This window comes from Panthera leo, chromosome B2 (genome assembly GCF_018350215.1).
Source record: "Panthera leo isolate Ple1 chromosome B2, P.leo_Ple1_pat1.1, whole genome shotgun sequence".
NCBI lineage: Eukaryota > Metazoa > Chordata > Mammalia > Carnivora > Felidae > Panthera > Panthera leo.
In genome coordinates, this window is record NC_056683.1 from 109,716,443 (window position 1) to 109,734,587 (window position 18,145).

The following is an 18,145-nucleotide window of genomic DNA, read 5'->3' on the forward strand; positions in this document are numbered from 1 at the left end:
CGGGGCTCAAACTCACGATGGTGACTGAAGCTGAAATCACTTAACTGAGCCACCCTGGTCCCTCAGGTTGCTTCTACCTTTTGACTTTTGCAATAATGCTACTATGAACATGGGTATACAAATATCTGTCCAAGTATCTACCCCATTCTTCTGGATACATAGTAGAATGGTAGGATCATGTAGTAATTCTGTGTTTAATTTTTTGAGGAACTACCATACTGTTTTCCATAGCAGCTCTACTATGTTTTACATTTCCACCAGCAGTGTGTAAAGGTTTCCAGTTTCTCCACATCCTCTAGCATTTATTTTCTGTTTATTTGGTGTTTTTAAAAATAATTGCCATCCTAATATTGTAAAGTGGTGATTGTGGTTTTGGTTTTTATTTCCTTAATGATTAGTGATGTTAGACACCTTTTTGTTTATTGGCCATTTGTTTATCTTTTTTGGAAAATACCTACTCAAGTCCTTTCCCCATTTCTGATCGGGTTGTTTTCTTTTTGTTGTTGAGTTGTAGAAGTTCTTTATTATAGATATTAACCCCTTATCAGATACACAGCTTGCAAATATTTTCTCTGATTCTGTTGGTTGCCTTTTCACTCTATTGATGGTGTTCTTTGCACAAAAGTTTTTAATTTGAGGTAGGCTTGTTAGTCGGTTTTTGCTTTTGCTGCCTGTGCTTTTGGTGTTGACCAAGAAATCATTGCCAAATCCAAATAAAGCTTTTTCCCTTAAGTTTTCTTCTAAGATTTTTATAATTTTAGGGGTGCCTGAGTGGCCCAGTCAGCTAAGCATCTTCTGACTCTTTATCTCAGCTCAGGTCTTGAGCTCAGGTTTGTGAGTTCAAGCCCAACTTTGGATTATGTGCTGGGGATGGAACCTGCTTTAAAAAAAATTTGTATACACACACACATATATAATTTTTATAGTTCTATTTCTTATGTTTAGGTCTTTGATCCATTTTGAGTTAATCTTTGCATATGGCGTAAGGTAAACTTTGTTCTTTTGATGTGAGTATCCAGTTTTCCCAGCATCATTTGTTGAAAACTGTCCTTTTCCCATTGAATGGTCTTGATGCTCTTGTAAAAACTCTTGGGCTTTATATGTAAGGGTGTATTTGGGGGCTCTGTATTCGATTGATCTGTCTTTCTGTGTTTATGACAGTATCATACTGTTTTGATTACAGTATTGTAAGTTTCAAATTATTTTTTTGGTATGCCAGAACACTAGTGACTTTAAATATTAATTAGTAACCAGATATCTTACTGAATTCTTTTACAGTTTTTCAGTTGATTGTGCAAAGATATGTCTGTTGCAGATAACAATAAAATATGACTTCCTTTTAAATTTTACCTGTTTTTGTCTAATTACATTGGCTTTAAAATAATGTTAAATAATTATGTTGGCTACGTATAGTATTTCTTGTTTCTGATATAAGGGAAATTCTTCTCTAATATTTTACCATAGTGTATGATACAGCTTTTGGTTTGAGACATACTCTTATTAAACTTCTGAGGTTGACATTAAAAAGCTTAATTACAGTTTGGCACTTAATTACAGTTTGTTTCTTGTTGCTGTTAATAGGAATAAAATATTGATCTGAAAGTGTCATAGAAGGACTGCCCAGTTTTGGGATTCATATGTATCACCTCTTAGGACTTCAACTAATTGACTTTTTGTGTTGTTTTTCAGAATGGCCAAAGTTTTCTGGTTTTGGATGAACAAAGATTTGCAAAAGAAATTCTTCCCAAATATTTTAAGCACAATAACATGGCAAGCTTTGTGAGGCAACTGAATATGTGTGAGTATGGATAGCAGTTTATTTGGAACACTGTCATCAATGGATTAAACCATTTTTTCCCATTAGGTTGATAAGCAAAAAGGAAATCTTTTACTTTGGTCTGTTTTAGTAATCGAAATTTTTACTCTTTTTCAGATGGTTTCCGTAAAGTTGTACATATTGACTCCGGAATTGTAAAGCAGGAAAGAGATGGTCCTGTTGAATTTCAGCACCCTTACTTCAAACAAGGCCAGGATGACTTGTTGGAGAACATTAAAAGGAAGGTGAGCTATCGTTAATGTGATTTATTTCGGGCATTACCATGTAGCATCTTTGGCCAAGACTTAATATTTCACCTGTTGAAATTAAGAATGTACAGAAATACACAGGTGTTCCTTGTTGGGATGACTTAGATTAATAAAGCTTTCATTATTTCACTCTATTTTGTATTTTTTCTCTGCAGTCAACTGTCCTGAGGGCTTAGTCTTCAAATACCTTCTAGAGGGAAGGAAAATCTTTACATTCTGAGGATTGAGGAATCATCCATATTGGGATGGTTCACTCCTTCTAATTTAGCTTAAAAATGTAAGCTCCTGCTAGAATGTCCACTCTCTGGAGGGCTTTTTCTTTAATTCACTGCTAAATATCCAATGTCCAGAATAAGTCGCTTGCATTATAGTAAGCACTTAATAATACATTTTTAAATGAATGGTATCTTTTGCTGAAATAAAATATTTTACTAAATCCACAAAAGAGAGGGGAGAAAAGAGCTAATGGACCATGAAAGAAAATGGGCTAGTGTGCAGCTGTTACTGCATAAATTTAATTAAACATGGAATGTGATAATAAAGAGGCTTGAGGAAATTACAGTGAGTTTGGCGAAATGGAACCAAAAAAAAAATGCCCCTAAGTTGTTCCTGTTCTTAGAAACTTTTCCACGTTTAAAAAAACAAAAAACAGATTGATTATTTCTTATTCTTTCTCTTTGCAAAGCTATGAATTTTATTCTTTTTATAGCGTCCTAACCTGAGCGTTTTGGAACTAAATCTAATTTCCTGAATGGGCTACAAAACTCACTTATAATAGGGAAACTTTGAATTACGAATATGGTGTTTAGTACTTGATTTCCTGAATTTGTTTTCAAAAGGTTTCATCTTCAAAACCAGAAGAAAATAAGATTCGTCAGGAAGATTTAACAAAAATTATAAGTAGTGCTCAGAAGGTTCAAATAAAACAGGAAACTATTGAGTCCAGGCTTTCTGAATTAAAAAGGTAAAGTATTATTTCCAAATATAATCTTAATATAGGGGCTGGTGTTTATATTTGTGTGTTGGGGGTTGGAGGTTAGTGCTTTAAGTACTTAGATCACATTGTTGAAACCAAGATAAAAGGTCATTTTTCTGTAAGTATTGGTTCCCTTTAATTTTGATTTATAGCCCTTGACTTTACCTCAATATTATATTTTCTTAATGGTGATCAAAAGAATTTAGGGCAGTTAAAAACAACATGATGCACAAATCTCACTGATGAAATAGTAGATCTTTAAATTGTTGTAGGAAATATGATTCTACTTAAGTTAGATTTCTTATGATGTTCATACACATGAGGGCACACAAAGCATAAAAAATTCTACATGTGTTACTCATCCTTTTTTTTTTTTTATGGTGGTTTCATAAGACTTTTCTGTGTGGCCCATCTCTTAGGAAAAAATAGGACAAAAAATAGGGAAAAAGGACACATGAGACTTGGCCTACTTGTTATTTATTTTACATAGACGTGGTAAAGTGTTATTTGAATCTTTTATCTACCGAAACATGCTTTTGCTTTATTACAATTTTTGGCACCATTATTTGCCACAGTAACAACTTATATGTAGAATAGATGTACTTACTTCTTAGTAAGTAGTTAATATTTTTTCTCTTATCCTAATAGGTGCCAAGGTCTTGAGAGTAATTTAAGTTTTATGTATTCTCTCCCATTTCAAGTGTGGGATTAGTTCAGCTGTCTTAACTCACGTATCTTCATTAAAAGAGTAACCTTGGATATGATTCCCTTTTTTGAATAAGCCTTAATTTTAAGCTGTCCCATTTTGCATCTATTATTTAATCATCCCAGTTTATTATATGTGTTTTGTGTCTGCTGAGGTACCTTTTGACCCAATTCCTTGAATCTCAGGTTTAGCTCTTAAGGAATGATCCTAGATTCATCCTATAAGTTTTAGAGGTAACCATTCTTCTATTTATGTTTTAGTAGGCAAATAGATGATAGTATCTTTAAATATTTGAGTCCGGGGCACCTGGGTAGCTCATCAGTTGAGCATCTGACTTTGCTCAGGTCATGATCTCGTGGTTTGTGAGTTTGAGCCCCATGTCGTGCTCTGTGCTGACAACTCAGAGTCTGGAACCTGCTTCGGATTCTGTGTCTCCTTCTCTCTGCCTCTCCCCCTTTCATGTTCTCTCTCTCTCTCTCTCTCTCTCTCTCAAAAATAAACATTTTAAAAAATGTGTTTAAAATTTAAATATCTGAGTCATAAAAAGTACTCTAGTTATTCATTAAGTATTAAAGAAAGTTTCGTTTTCAGTACCCTCTATGTGTAAATCCAGTCCCTTTTGTAATAGTTTGGCTTGAGGAAGATGGATATTATGGAAATTAACAAGAGCAAAAATGAGAGCGTTTAATAGGTAGATTATCTTTCATGCCTTCTCAGTGTTATCATTGCTGCTAACATTTAATAGTTGCATGTTTAATAAAAGTAGTCAGTGAAGGAAATGAAGTTACTACTAGGCAAGTTATTGATTTGTCATATATTTAGACATGCTTTAAAAAAACTTGTTTTAGTGTTTCTGTGCTTGTGTTTGAAACAGATTTTAAGATAGACAGTTTTAGAATCTGATAGACTTAGATCGGCTTCAACATTTACTATAATAAATTACCTGTGTGATTTTAGGCAAGGCCTCTCAATTCTTGAGTCTCAGTGTCCTCTTCTATAAAAGAGTTAATAATTCCTTTCTTGACTGATTTTAGAGAAGTTTAAGAAATACACATAAAATGCTTAGCATAATGCTTAGAGCATAGGAAGTGCTGGGTAAATGTCACTTCTTTTAAGAATTCTTTTCTGGGGCGCCTGGGTGGCTCAGTCAGTTATGTGTCCGACTTCAGCTCAGGTCATGATCTCGCGGTCTGAGTTCAAGCCCCGCATCGGGCTCTGTGCTGACAGCTCAGAGCCTGGAGCCTGTTTCAGAATCTGTGTCTCCCTCTCTCTCTGACCCTTCCCTGTTCGTGCTGTGTCTCTCTCTGTCTCAAAAATAAATAAACGTTAAAAAAATTAAAAAAAAAAAAAGAATTCTTTTCTAAGGGTGCATGGGAGGTTCAGTTATTTAGGTATCCAACTTCGGCTCAGGTCATGATCTCACAGTCTGTGAGTTTGAGCCCCACATTGGGCTCTCTGCTGTCAGTGTGGAGCCAGCTTTGGATCCTCTGTCTCCCTCTCTTTGCCCCTCCCCTGCTTGTGCGTGCACGCTCTCTGTCGGTCTCTCAAAAATAAATAAACATTAAAAAAAATTAAAAAAAAATTCTTTTCTAAGCACAAGTCCTAAATTCACTTGGTAGCCACAGTTGAAAGGTTGTTTTATTTTTTAAATAAGAAGTAATGAACCACATTGTCAGAGAAGTAAATTGCCTACTACTATATGGATGCAGGCATGACTCTTACATTTTTGTGTTTATATTGCCAACAGTAGAATATACTATAGTTATGAAAGGATGATTCTGCAGCCGTGTCAAGATAGTTGTTATTTTATGTAATCGAGCCAACATTTTTCTAGTCTCAAAAATAATAGTAAAAGTTAACCGATATCCTTTTTTTTTTTTTAATTTTTAATGTTTATTTATTTTTGAGAGAGAGACAGAGACAAAGTGTGAGCAGGGGAGGGGCAGAGAGAGAGGGGGATCCAGAATCTGAAGCAGACTGTCAGCACAGAGCCCAACGTGGGGCTTAAACCCACGAACCGTGAGATCATGACCTGAACTGAAGTTGGACGCTTAACTGACTGAGCCACCCAGGTGCCCCAAAGTTCACTGGTATTCTTAATATCTTCATGTCTGGCTTTCTGAAATTTTTTTTGTTGTTGTTTCTTAATAAATGATGTAGTGAGAATGAGTCCCTTTGGAAGGAGGTGTCAGAATTACGAGCAAAACATGCACAACAGCAACAAGTTATTCGAAAGGTAAGCTTTTTTCCACCATGACTATAATCTGCCTTTGTTTAATTTGTGTACCATTTGTAACCTAAAAAAGTGTGTTGAATAGTCAGTGATTGATTTTAATTTCTTATATATTGGGTGCATATAGAGTAGTGAAACTCTGAAGTCAAACAAATTAAATTGTGTTATATTTTCATTTTAATAAGAAACACTTCTTACTAGCTTAATATGGTTGTTCCATATTCTCAACTAAAGTCTTATTAGCTTTATAGCCTGATATAACAACTTTAGAGATACTTTATTTTGGGGAACATAATATGTTACAAATTTCTTAACATTTTTTACTATGAAAGATAGCCTTACTGTGTGGGTTCGTTATTTTTGTTTTTACTATTTTTTACTTAAAAAGGTATGGATGTGATCTTGAAAGACAAATGACTAAAATTTTCAAATCAGTTAACCAGAATATGAGTTCAAAAAAATGAATTATCAGTGTATACCATTATTAGTTTCTGTAGAAAAGCAGTTAATGTAGTGTGTTATAAAATAAATTCTGGATTTTAGTATCTGAGCTGAAAATTACTGGGAGAACTGAAAAATCTCTCTGTTGCATTGTGTCCTTGTGGTGTAGTCTTTTCATATCAGCTTTCATATGTTAATAAGAGTTGAAACATAAAAGTAATTAAGGCAGCTATTTTTTGCTCATGAGTAAACTAGACTCTGAAGTTTAAGCAACAGGTTTTGGGTGGGGGAAGGAAGGGTGGGAGGTCTTTAGCTAAAAATAGAGTTATGACTGACTGGATCTGGGTCTAGTGAAGCAAGCTTAGAACAGAGACAAATGGTTGCAGCCTTTGGCCTGTAGTCAAAATAGATATACTAGGTTTTCCTTTTTGTTTTTTTCCAATCAGTATGCAAGTGAACGGTTGAATGTTGAATTCAGTTGTAAGTGTTTAGTCTGAGTGCATATATTTTCAAAGCTTCCCTAAAGGTAATTCCAGCATGCAGCCTTGTTAAGAATACCTGATTTAAAATGATAGATATATCCTAACCTGTATTTTATTTTTTAAAATATCTTAATTTTTCTCAGAAAATAATGTTTTAGTTAAATATTAGCTTATAATACTACATAGCTTTTTTTTTTCCCTTAAAGTCAAAGATAGTTGGTAAAATACAAAGATAGTTGGTAAAATGTCATGAAAGTTGACATTCTGTCTGCTCAAATCTGAGTTTGAATATTTGTGGTTTGGTGGAACTAGGGAGTTTTCATAATGCTGGAGTTGGTTCATAAGTTTGCCATTTACTCTTTTGTCTTGGCTCAATTGGAATAGTATATGTGAGTTACTGGTATAGGTGCCTGTTACAGGACAGGAAAATAGTACTGGTTGTAGAACTTGCCAGGTCCAAAAGTTAGAGGCTGTAAATACTGTAAATGTTAGATGACTTCAGCAAACAATCTTTGTACAACGTGATGCAGAATTGTCATGAGAAGGGCACCTGGGTGGCTCAGTCGGTTAAGCATCCGACTTCGGCTCAGGTCATGATCTCATGGTCCGTGAGTTCGAGCCCCGTGTTGGGCTCTGTGCTGACAGCTCAGAGCCTGGAGCCTGTTTCAGATTCTGTGTCTCCCTCTTTCTCTGACCCTCCCCCGTTCATACTCTGTCTCTCTCTGTCTCAAAAATAAATAAACATTAAAAAAAATTAAAAGAATTGTCATGAGAGAACTAAGATGAACAAATTTCAGAAGAAATTTAGCCAGTGATTCATGATCTTATGAATTCAACCACTAATGTTTTTAGAATTTTTCTGTAATACTTATTTATAAATTAAAAACAATTGAGGTCAAATTATTTCATTGATACCTTTAAGCTTAAATTTAAGTTGTCTTCTCATCAGCTATCAGTCAACATTTTCTTTTGAATAAGGTTAGTGACTAACTTCCTTTTCATAGACTCTAATGCTATCTAATTCTTCATTTAAAATGTCTATATTTGGGGTGCCTGGGTGGCTCAGTCGGTTAAGCGGCCGACTTCGGCTCAGGTCATGATCTCGCGGTCTGTGTGTTCGAGTCCCGCGTCGGGCTCTGTGCTGACAGCTCAGAGCCTGGAGCCTGTTTCGGATTCTGTGTCTCCCTCTCTCTGACCCTCCCCTGTTCATGCTCTGTCTCTCCCTGTCTCAAAAATAAATAAAAACGTTAAAATTTAAAAAATAAAATAAAATAAAATGTCTATATTTTTCTCCGTGGAAAAGTTCATTTTGATTCTAAGGAATACTACTTAGTATCCCCCTTTGGGGGTGAGCACACAATATTAAAGCCATGCACATTTCTAATTGACAATTCTGTATTTTAGTCATATAATTACATTTTACAAAACTTATAGAGAACTTCCTTGCAAAGAGTCTAAATAGTCCTCCACTCACTTTTGTCTTTTATTTATAGCCTGTCAGTAATGTACTGCTTTTCATAGTTCACCATGTGATTCTCATCTTTTTAGCTCCTTTGGGAAATTGACAGTAAATTTCAAAGCACACCCCAAGCCAAGCACACTACAATCACGTCAGTGTCACCTGGAGGACTTGCTAAACATACATTGTTGGACCCCATCCTCAGAATTTCAGATTCAGCAATTCTGGAGTGGGGCTGAGAATTTGTCTAATACTGCTGGTCCATGGACCACACTTTTTTTTTTCTTTTTTTTTTTTTTTTTAACTTTATTTATTTATTTTGAGAGAGTGTGCATGTGAGCTGGGGAGAGGCAGAGGGGGAGAGAGAGAGAATCCCAAGTAGGCTCTGCCCTGTTCTTGCAGAGTCTGAGACAGGGCTCAGTCCCACAAACCATAAGATCATGACCTGAGCCAAAATCAAGATTCAGAAGCTCAATCAACTGACCCACACAGGCGCCCATGGACTGCACTTTAAGAAACATTGTCATAAAATGTGAAATATTGTTTACCTGTCTTGATTTGTTTAGTAGTTTTTTTCCTTTTAGATTTAATCCAACTCAGAAGATTAAACCAGCTTCTTTTGATTGGCAGTGTGTGTGTCTTGGATATTTAAGAGGAAAACCATCTAAAACAAAATCTTTACGTTGTTTATTTGAAAACATATGTATTCTAACTTTAAAGAAAAAAGCATATGTATTCCAACTTTTAAATTGTGAATTTATTTTTGGATAACCTCTAACTGTATTTGGGGTTTATTTCTGTTGCTGTATAATTAGATATTTCATGGCAATATTTTGTATTAAGCAATAATTTTTCTAGAATCAACCAATAAGCGTTTTCTACCTTGAAAATTTTATGCTCTATTCTGAAAGAGCTGGCAGTTTCTTTTGCCTCTAATTTTATTACCCAGTGCAAGAAAAATGTTCCAGTCACTTTTTTTTCCCCCATCATAATCTTGAAAGAATTTTAAGTAGAAAGTTGGGATCTGTATCCAGGCATGCTTAGTACTTATCACCAAAACAAATAACTGAATTGAATATTGGATAGATAAATGGGTAGGTGGGTGGGTGGTTAGATGGATGGATGGATGGATGGATGGATGGAGGTAGGTAGGTAGGTAGGTAGGTAGGTGAATGTCTTAAGCATCTTGGTATTACAGGTAGCTGCAGCTGTCATCATAGGTTATCCTTCTGCTTGGAAACTGTTAAATTTCTTTAGATATCAATTGTAAGATGCACTCAGATTACAGATATGTTAATATGTGAGAAATTATGTGACTTAGCATGTAGTATTTGAATTAATTTTGTAAGATTTGTAATATGGACTAATTAAGAGTCTGCGATGGAAATTTTTTTGTTTATATTTTCCTTTTAGATTGTCCAGTTTATTGTTACGTTGGTTCAGAATAACCAACTTGTGAGTTTAAAACGTAAAAGGTAAGATTTTGTGGTAAAACACTTTGACTTATTCATGGACAAGTAAACATTTTAGTGTTTAACATGAATGGCCTACATTTGCTTAGAGTATGCCTGTTGTCCCAGATGCACAGTACTTCCTTGTTAATTTATACTCTCAACATTTCAATACTAGTGTTATTTCCTCCTGCTGTCATCCTGCTGATGTTTTTGAAAGATAAGGTAGCCTAAATGACCACTTTAAACACACATATACAGTTAATAAAGAATCCATTTTTATTCACATTAGCAGTTTAATGTATCATTAGATGGCCTGAATGAGGGAAATTTAAAAAACAGGTCATATATTGAAAAAAAATAAAAAAATTTTTTACTTGATCTCTCTTATGTTTAATTCACTAATAAGGGATTTAAAAACCTATATATTGAATGTAGCTTGTGATATCTATAAATGTTAGTAACTCCGTTGTTACCACTAAAGCTTAAGGATAATGGATAAAGGAATAGTTGGAAAGCAGATAAAGATCTTGTAAGGCCATATTTTAGCAAAGCTTGTTTATGTTTACAACTTAGGCTGTGGCCTTAACTCCTTCCACAAACTAGTTCTCATGATATTACCTATTTGTTTTTTTACTATGTAAGTACAGTTCATAAAGAGTTATTCAGTCAGCAGTGAAGTATATCCAGAGAGACTAGTTTTTTATATTTATTTTAAGAAAAATAGTCCAAAAGAATGGTGAAATAAAAGTCCTAAACACAGTCATCCTCTATTTCTATTCCTAAGATGTGACCATTTTCTTTAAAGAATTTTTTTTTTTAATGTTTATTTATTTTTGAGAGACAGAGAGAGACAGAGTGTGTGCAGGGGAGGGGCAGAGAGAGAAGGAAACCCAGAATCTGAAGCAGGCTCCAGGCTCCGAGCTGTCAGCACAGCACTCTACGTGGGGCTCAAACCCATGAACTGCAAGATCATGACCTGAGCCAAAGTTGGATGCTTAAGAGACTGAGCCATCCAGGCACCCCAGATGTGACCGTTTTAAGAGTTCATTGTGTATGATTAACAAATCTCTTATTAAAGTGTGTATGTTCATGTGAGGGTAAATTATTAGAAGAATTTAAATTTCATGTTATGTTTGCTTCACTGAATTTCATGAATATCTTCTGATTTTCAGGCCTCTACTTCTAAATACTAATGGAGCCCAAAAGAAGAATCTGTTTCAACATATAGTCAAAGAACCAGCTGATAATCACCATCATAAAGTAATTTTTTGGTTAAATTCTACTTTATATTTGTTATTTCAAGCCAAGTTTTATTGTAGCAGTATTTCATTCAGAGTTTAGTGAATAATAATCTGTGTGCTTATCCTCCAGCTTATTAAATCATGACATTTTTAATTTTTTGCTTTAGATTTTAAGAAATAAACCATTGTAAATATAGTTGTCTAGTTTGCCTGTTCCCAGGTTTGTTTTTCACCTTTTCTTCAGGCTCGCCTAGATAATCACTGTCTTGAATTAGAATTTATCATCACCTTCGTCATTATATGTGTGACTTCTTGAACAATATTTGGTATTATTTTGCATGTATCTAAACTTTATATAAATTACATATAATTTTGCACATATCTTTTTGCATTGTAACTTTTTTCACTTGGTTTTTCTTTTGGAGATTTATTAAACATTTAGTTAATCTCAACTATTATATTAATTGAATATTATATAATGTAATTATGCATTCATCCATTGGTTATTTTAAGTTTCCAGTTTTTATTATAAATTGCATAGACTAGACCTTTTAGTCTAGCAATTTCAAAACGTGTTTCTGTTTACCTTTATCTTTGTCATGGGCTCTCTGGATCATTTGTTGTTTGTCAAACTTACACATTGGCAAATCAGTCTAGCTCAGAGTCTGGACTTTTTTTTAATATCTGATTTTCATTGTTACTTTCAAATCTTGGAATTCTAAATACTGCTTTAGATTTATTAATGTACCAAGATTTTTTTCTTGAGCAAACCATAATTAACATCTGGTTCTTCCCACCACTATTTCTAAATAAATAAACCTAACTGTTGTGTTTTTAGAATTAAAGACTCAACGTAATGGATGACGATTAAAAAAAAAAAATTTTTTTTAATGTTTATTTTTGAGAGAGGGAAAAGAGACAGCTTGAGTGGGGGAACGGCAGAGAGAGAGGGGGACACAGAATCTGAAGCAGGCTCCAGGCTCTGAACTGTCAGTGCAAGAGCCCAATGCGGGGCTCGAACTCACAGACCTTGAGATCATGACCTGAGCTGAAGTTGGACACTTAACCGACTGAGCCACCCAGGCGCCCCTAGATGACGATTTTTTAATTTACCTAGATTTATGTATTTTTAAGTACTTTACATCTTTTGCCTCTGATTTATCTACTGTTGAAATTTACAGATTTTTGCATATGATAATGACTTTAGTTTGCTTTAGAGAACTGAATGTATTTTTATTAAGTACCTATGATCTGAATATATCTGTAGCTGAATAAAAAAATTGTTGCTGAAAACAGGCTGACATTTAACTGTGGAATAGCTGAAATGTTTTTTTTTCCTATTAATGAAAGCATTTAATAAGAATAAACCATAAGTCAAATAGAGTAGCTGATAAAATAATCCTCATCAGCACAGTGGTCATCTGGTTATGCTTGAAATTCCTGGTGAAGTCTTAGGACTTTTTTTTTTTTTTTTTTAACCCTTTGGATATAAAAAAAATACTGTAAAATTTGAAGATCTTTCCATAGAATCATTCGGAGGCATGTCACCTTCAAGAATTCTTACAGTAAAAGAAATAGTTAAGTAGATGAAGTAACACACTTCATACCTCTGTGAATTGGTGCTAATAACAATTAGTATATAAGTCCCATCAGGGCAGACAGCATAACTGTTTTGCTTACCATTGTGTATCCTTAGTTAGCACTTTTTAAATAGTATGCTGTTTGGTAGTCAGTATAATTTCAAATTTTGATATATATTGTCTCCGTGATTTTTTTTAGGTTCCACATAGTAGGACTGAAGGTTTAAAGCCAAGGGAGCGGATTTCAGATGACATCATTATTTATGATGTAACTGATGATAATGCAGATGAAGAAAATATCCCTGTTATTCCAGAAACTAATGAGGATGTTATATCTGATCCCTCCAAGTAAGGAGATTATGAAGTAAAATTTGTGAAAATATTGGTTACTTTTCTTATCAGAAAGCTAAATTCAAAACCACTTTATTCTGTGAAAAACTATTGTCTGACTCATATCTGGATTATTAAACTGAAAAAGCCAAATTATTTAACCACATACTCTCCTCTCAGCAAAGACTCCCAACAAAAAGTAATGAGAATTCTCATTTTTTCCTCTCAGCAAAAACTCCCAACAAAAAGTAATGAGAATTCTCATTTTTTAATTGTGGAGTTAAATGTCTTTAATTGATCCTTTGTGGTTTTGTATCATATGATAAATCAATATTTGTGATTAAGCTACTCAAGAAACTTAAGCCTTTTGATACATGTTTTGGAGAGAAAGTTTTCATGAAGAATGAATGGACAGAATGGATTTGTTGAATTTGTTTGAAAATGTGATTGTTTCTTTCTTACATCCTGATATAGCTGTAGCCAGTACCCTGATATTGTCATTGTTGAAGATGACAATGAAGATGAGTATGCACCTGTCATTCAGAGTGGAGATCAGAATGAACCAGCTAGAGAATCCCTAAGTTCAGGCAGTGATGGCACCAGCCCTCTCATGTCTAGTGCTGTCCAGCTAAATGGCTCATCTAGTCTGACCACAGAAGATCCTGTGACCATGATGGATTCCATTTTAAATGATAACATCAATCTTTTGGGAAAGTAAGTGTTAACCTAGATATTGTATGAGCTTATTTGCTTTCATTGTTTACTTCACATGTTCTGTTTCTCTTTTGGCGATCTTTCTTTTACATTATGAACCCATATAATCTATCTTGTTTTGGCCACGGCTGACCTCTGCAAATGTTATTTTGAAAGGATTTAATCATCCCAAGAGTGTCTTGGGATTTTCTTGGCAGTTCTGTAATGAGACACCCCTGTAATGTAATTTAATGTGAAACAAGGAAATCTAATATTTGATATATTTTTTAATCTTTTTCTCCCTTAGGGTTGAGCTGTTGGATTATCTTGACAGTATTGATTGCAGCTTAGAGGACTTCCAAGCCATGCTGTCAGGAAGACAGTTTAGCATAGACCCAGATCTCCTGGTTGATGTAGGTACTTTGAATAATCTTTGCTGTACTGGAAGTTTGTGTATTTATGTGTATGGTGTTAAAATAATACATCATTTTCTTGTATTCTACACTGTCTTTGCATTTTCTTTTTTAAATGAATGATTTTGTTAATCAGAAACAATAAACAGATGGATTCAGGATGATGAAGGAGGGTGATCAGCAATTACTACACATTTCTGAGTAACAGTTCAATTAATCCTCCTATAACAATGTATCAACTCTGTTCAATGGTACTACTAAATCCAGGTCTTCTCTAGACTTGCCGTGTTTTGTTTTGCTCTAGAACAAATTGTCACTGAAGAGAAATGGGTGGATATTTAGTCGTAGAATTACTTAGCCAGGAAACAGTATGGAGATACTTCTTAATACTTTGGGAATTAGTATTTTCCACTGAAGTGGATAATATTTTATTATATTTGCTATAGTTTTTAAAATTTTTATGCCCTAAGTCCTAAGGTTATCCTGCAATCCCCACCACCTTCTACATGAACTGACTCCAGTGTTGTCTGGACTGTGAATCCTTATCTACCATTTCTGGCATTAACTAACTACCTTTCTTCCCTTTTGCTCCTACCATTCCTCTCTTACATGGCTTGGTTCCATCCAGATGAATATTGTTCTCTTCCTTATTTCTGTTTTCTGTTGTGAATATGTTTCTCTATCCTGAAAAGTTTGTTGCTCGCTTATTTATTTATTTATTTATTTATTTTGCATTTTTTTGCCTTAAAATGCAGCTTCTCTCCATCAAGATATTTTTCAGTCTTGTCCTTTTAAGGGCTTCTCAGTGAGGCTAAAAGGAATTAATTCTTTCTTATCTTTCAGTCTTATTAATTCACCACCTTACTCTTCTGCTTCTCATCAGGTTTTGTCAATATCCATGATTTGATTATCCTTTCCGAATCATCAGTATATCACAGGATGGATTTCACTTTCTTTGAAGATTTCCTTTCCATACTGATCTGTGTTACCATCTTACATGAATTCAACATCCATGTTAATGACCTATTTTAATTTGTTAATAGTAATTTGACAGCCCTTTATTCAGTTTGTCTTTGTCCCCACTCTAATCCAAGGACCTTTTTAGAATGTCCCTTAGATCATAAGAAAATAAAATCTCATTATTCTGACCCTCTACAAATACTTGCAATCTTCCATTAGATTATTGTTTTTTTTTTAAATTTTTTTTAGCATTTATTTATTTTTGAGAGACAGGGCATGAGCAGGGGAGGAGCAGAGAGAGAGGGAGACACAATCCAAAGTAGGCTTCAGGGTCTGAGCTGTCTGCACAGAGCCAGACACAGGGCTCGAACTCACAAACCGTGAGATCATGACCTGAGCCAAAGTCAGACACTTAACCAACTGAGCCACCCAGGTGCCCCTACAATTAGATTATTTTAATTTAACCTTGGAACACTTACCACATTTGTCCTCAAGACCTTGTCTGGCCAACTTTTCCTATTCACAGAGGATAATCAACATGCCCTCGTTCTCTCATAAGCTGTGGAATCTCATCTTTTTTCTTCATAAAGGAAGTGCTTTCTTTCTCTTTAAAGCCTATTTGTATACCTGCCCTCTGCCTCTGTTTTTCTAGCTCTGCCTTTGATCTTTCCCATCTCTCTTCAGTAGGTTCAGATCTTCTCCATCTTAAACATTTTGATGTGTTGCTCTGTTCATTTACCATTCTACTTCTCTAAGTCTTTCACTACAGAGTTTTAGAAATGAATGGCTGGTGGTATTTGGTACTTCTTTTTTTACTCTGTATTTCTTTTGAAACTCTGTATTGTCTTGCTTATTTACTCTAAGCCTGTGCTTCCTTGGTTTAACCGTAATGAGTGGCTGTGTTTTTGTTTTTGTTTTTTAAATCAGGCCATTGGGGGAGTAGGTTTGTTTTGAATCAGATGGATTTGGGTTCCATTTAGCTTATGTCACTTAGTGGCTATGGTATTAACCTTGGGAAAGCTCACCTCTCTTGCCCAGTTTCCCCATCTGTTAAATGTGGCTAATGCCTAACACGAAGAACTCTTTTGGGGATTATAAATAATTAATCACATTAACACTAGTGATTTTTGACAATGGAACTTTTTCTGTTGATTTTAGAGGCACTGGATTTTTTTTTTTTTTTCTCTTTGTCTTCCTAGCTATTTTCTGGTTACTCAAAGAGCTTTTCTTTTCCCTATTGTTTTCTACTTGTGAGTATTCCCCAAGGTACCATTCTTTTATCTTTTTATTTGTTCTATGTCTCTTCTTTTTCTATCCTTTCTCTGTGAAGGGATTATGGTTTGTGAGATTGCTCTCAAATTTATACCTCAAGTTCTTAATATTTTTTTAAAGTAAACTGCTTGAATTCTAATTCCATGCCTTTGAAATCATCAGTTAAGATCTTGCCTTAGATTATTTCTGTTTAATACCAAACTTTTCTTTATTCTCCAAACTAGCTACACTTCTCAGCTTTTTTTTTTTTTTTTTTAATTTCTTAATGTTTATGTATGATTTTGAGAGAGAGAGACAGAGCATGAGCATGGAGGGGCAGAGAGAGAGGGAGACACAGAATCTGAAGCAGGCTCCAGGCTCTGAGCTGTCAGCACAGAGCCCGACGCCAGCTTGAACTCACGGACTACGAGATCGTGACCTGAGCCAAAGTCGGATGCTTAACTGACTGAGCTACCCAGGTGCCCCCAGCTTTATTTTCTATGGTGGTATCAGACTTCTCTTTACTCATCCAGGAATGGTAATCACTGAGTCATCTTGGTTTCCTTACCTCTGTCTTATTGTTCACCAGGTCCTCAAGTATTTTCAAAAATAGCACTCAAAAATCATTCCTACTTTGTATTTCTACTGTTGCCTCTCTCATCCAAGACTTTCATTGTTTCCTCCTTGAATCTCATGCTGTATTATAAAAATCCACCCATAGGTTACCTTGTTCTCTGAGGTGGCAGAGATGGTAAGGACATGAATAGATATGCTGAGGAACTCAGGTTCTCTGCAGAGTTCAGTTCTGAGTGGCCCAGTGTGGAGTGTCAGCAAGAGAGGCCTGGAATTAGGATTCAACCAGCTGTGTCACTGCTCCTCCTACATGATTTACTTTTTTCTGCTTCACACTGTGCATCTGCTGGGGATACATGAAGGTATCCCTGATTTAATGGGTGAGTAGGGCAAAGGAGTGAGGAGCTTATACTCTCAGATGCCACTCTCAATAGAGACAAAATCTGTTCAATCTCAGAGGCAGTGACAAGCTGAACTTGACAGAGATTTGCAGTTATTTACAGTTATCTACTCTTAAGGATCCGAGTCTCATCCTTTTCATGGATCAGTAGGTAGTAAGAAAGGGGAAAAAGTTAACAAAAGGAAGAACTGGGGACATTTTTAGGGCTATCATGAATGTGGAACTTAAGGAGAGGAATCACTGTCTAGAGAGGGTGGAGGAGGGATCTGTCTGCAGTCTCTCTGCATTTCAGTTTATCCTTTGAACCGTTGGTGTGTTCATTCTCCAAAAATGCTTTAATCACTGTGTGTCATTTCTGAGGCCTTTTCCAAGGCTATTATTGCTGACAGAATGTGGTCTTGTCCACTGACTGGCCTTGTTCTACTTTTTGAACTTACTACATACAACTTACTATTCAACTCAGAACTTCTGTGTTATTTGGACTGGTCATCTTGTCTATTTCTAGAACTTACCCCACAGCCATTCCTTCTTCTCTGTTATTGCTAATCTGTAACAGATTATTCTTCCCTCCATTCTCTTCTTTCCAAATCCTAACTATTCTTCAGGGACTGATATGTGTTGGATAGCTTCATAAAGACTTTTTGTTTCATCTTGCATGTGTGTGTCTGCGCATGCGTGCGCTCACATGTGATTTTCTCCTTTCTCTTTTTAGTACTTTTGATCCCCAGTATCCATTACTATTATTATACTGAATTAAATCTGATCATATGTTGCTGTTTGATATTGTTCTTGTCTTTTAGATTGTAAGCTCCCAGAGAGCAGGAATAGTGTCTTCATTGTGTATTCTTCATGATGTCAGTTATTTCAT

General features: G+C 35.1%; 1 protein-coding gene across 8 annotated transcripts in view; it reads left to right on the forward strand.

Annotated features, from left to right (window-relative positions):
• HSF2 (heat shock transcription factor 2) overlaps positions 1–18,145 on the forward strand; it is a 43,973-nt gene that overhangs the window by 12,600 nt on the left and 13,228 nt on the right. For all 8 annotated transcript variants that reach the window (XM_042939727.1, XM_042939726.1, XM_042939729.1 and 5 more), the window contains exons 2-10: positions 1,690–1,798; positions 1,934–2,061; positions 2,925–3,049; positions 5,928–6,003; positions 9,796–9,857; positions 11,009–11,096; positions 12,857–13,005; positions 13,462–13,701; positions 13,988–14,093. In XM_042939727.1, the coding sequence (XP_042795661.1) occupies positions 1,690–1,798; positions 1,934–2,061; positions 2,925–3,049; positions 5,928–6,003; positions 9,796–9,857; positions 11,009–11,096; positions 12,857–13,005; positions 13,462–13,701; positions 13,988–14,093 (1,083 nt within the window). The remainder of the gene's footprint in view (positions 1–1,689; positions 1,799–1,933; positions 2,062–2,924; positions 3,050–5,927; positions 6,004–9,795; positions 9,858–11,008; positions 11,097–12,856; positions 13,006–13,461; positions 13,702–13,987; positions 14,094–18,145) is intronic.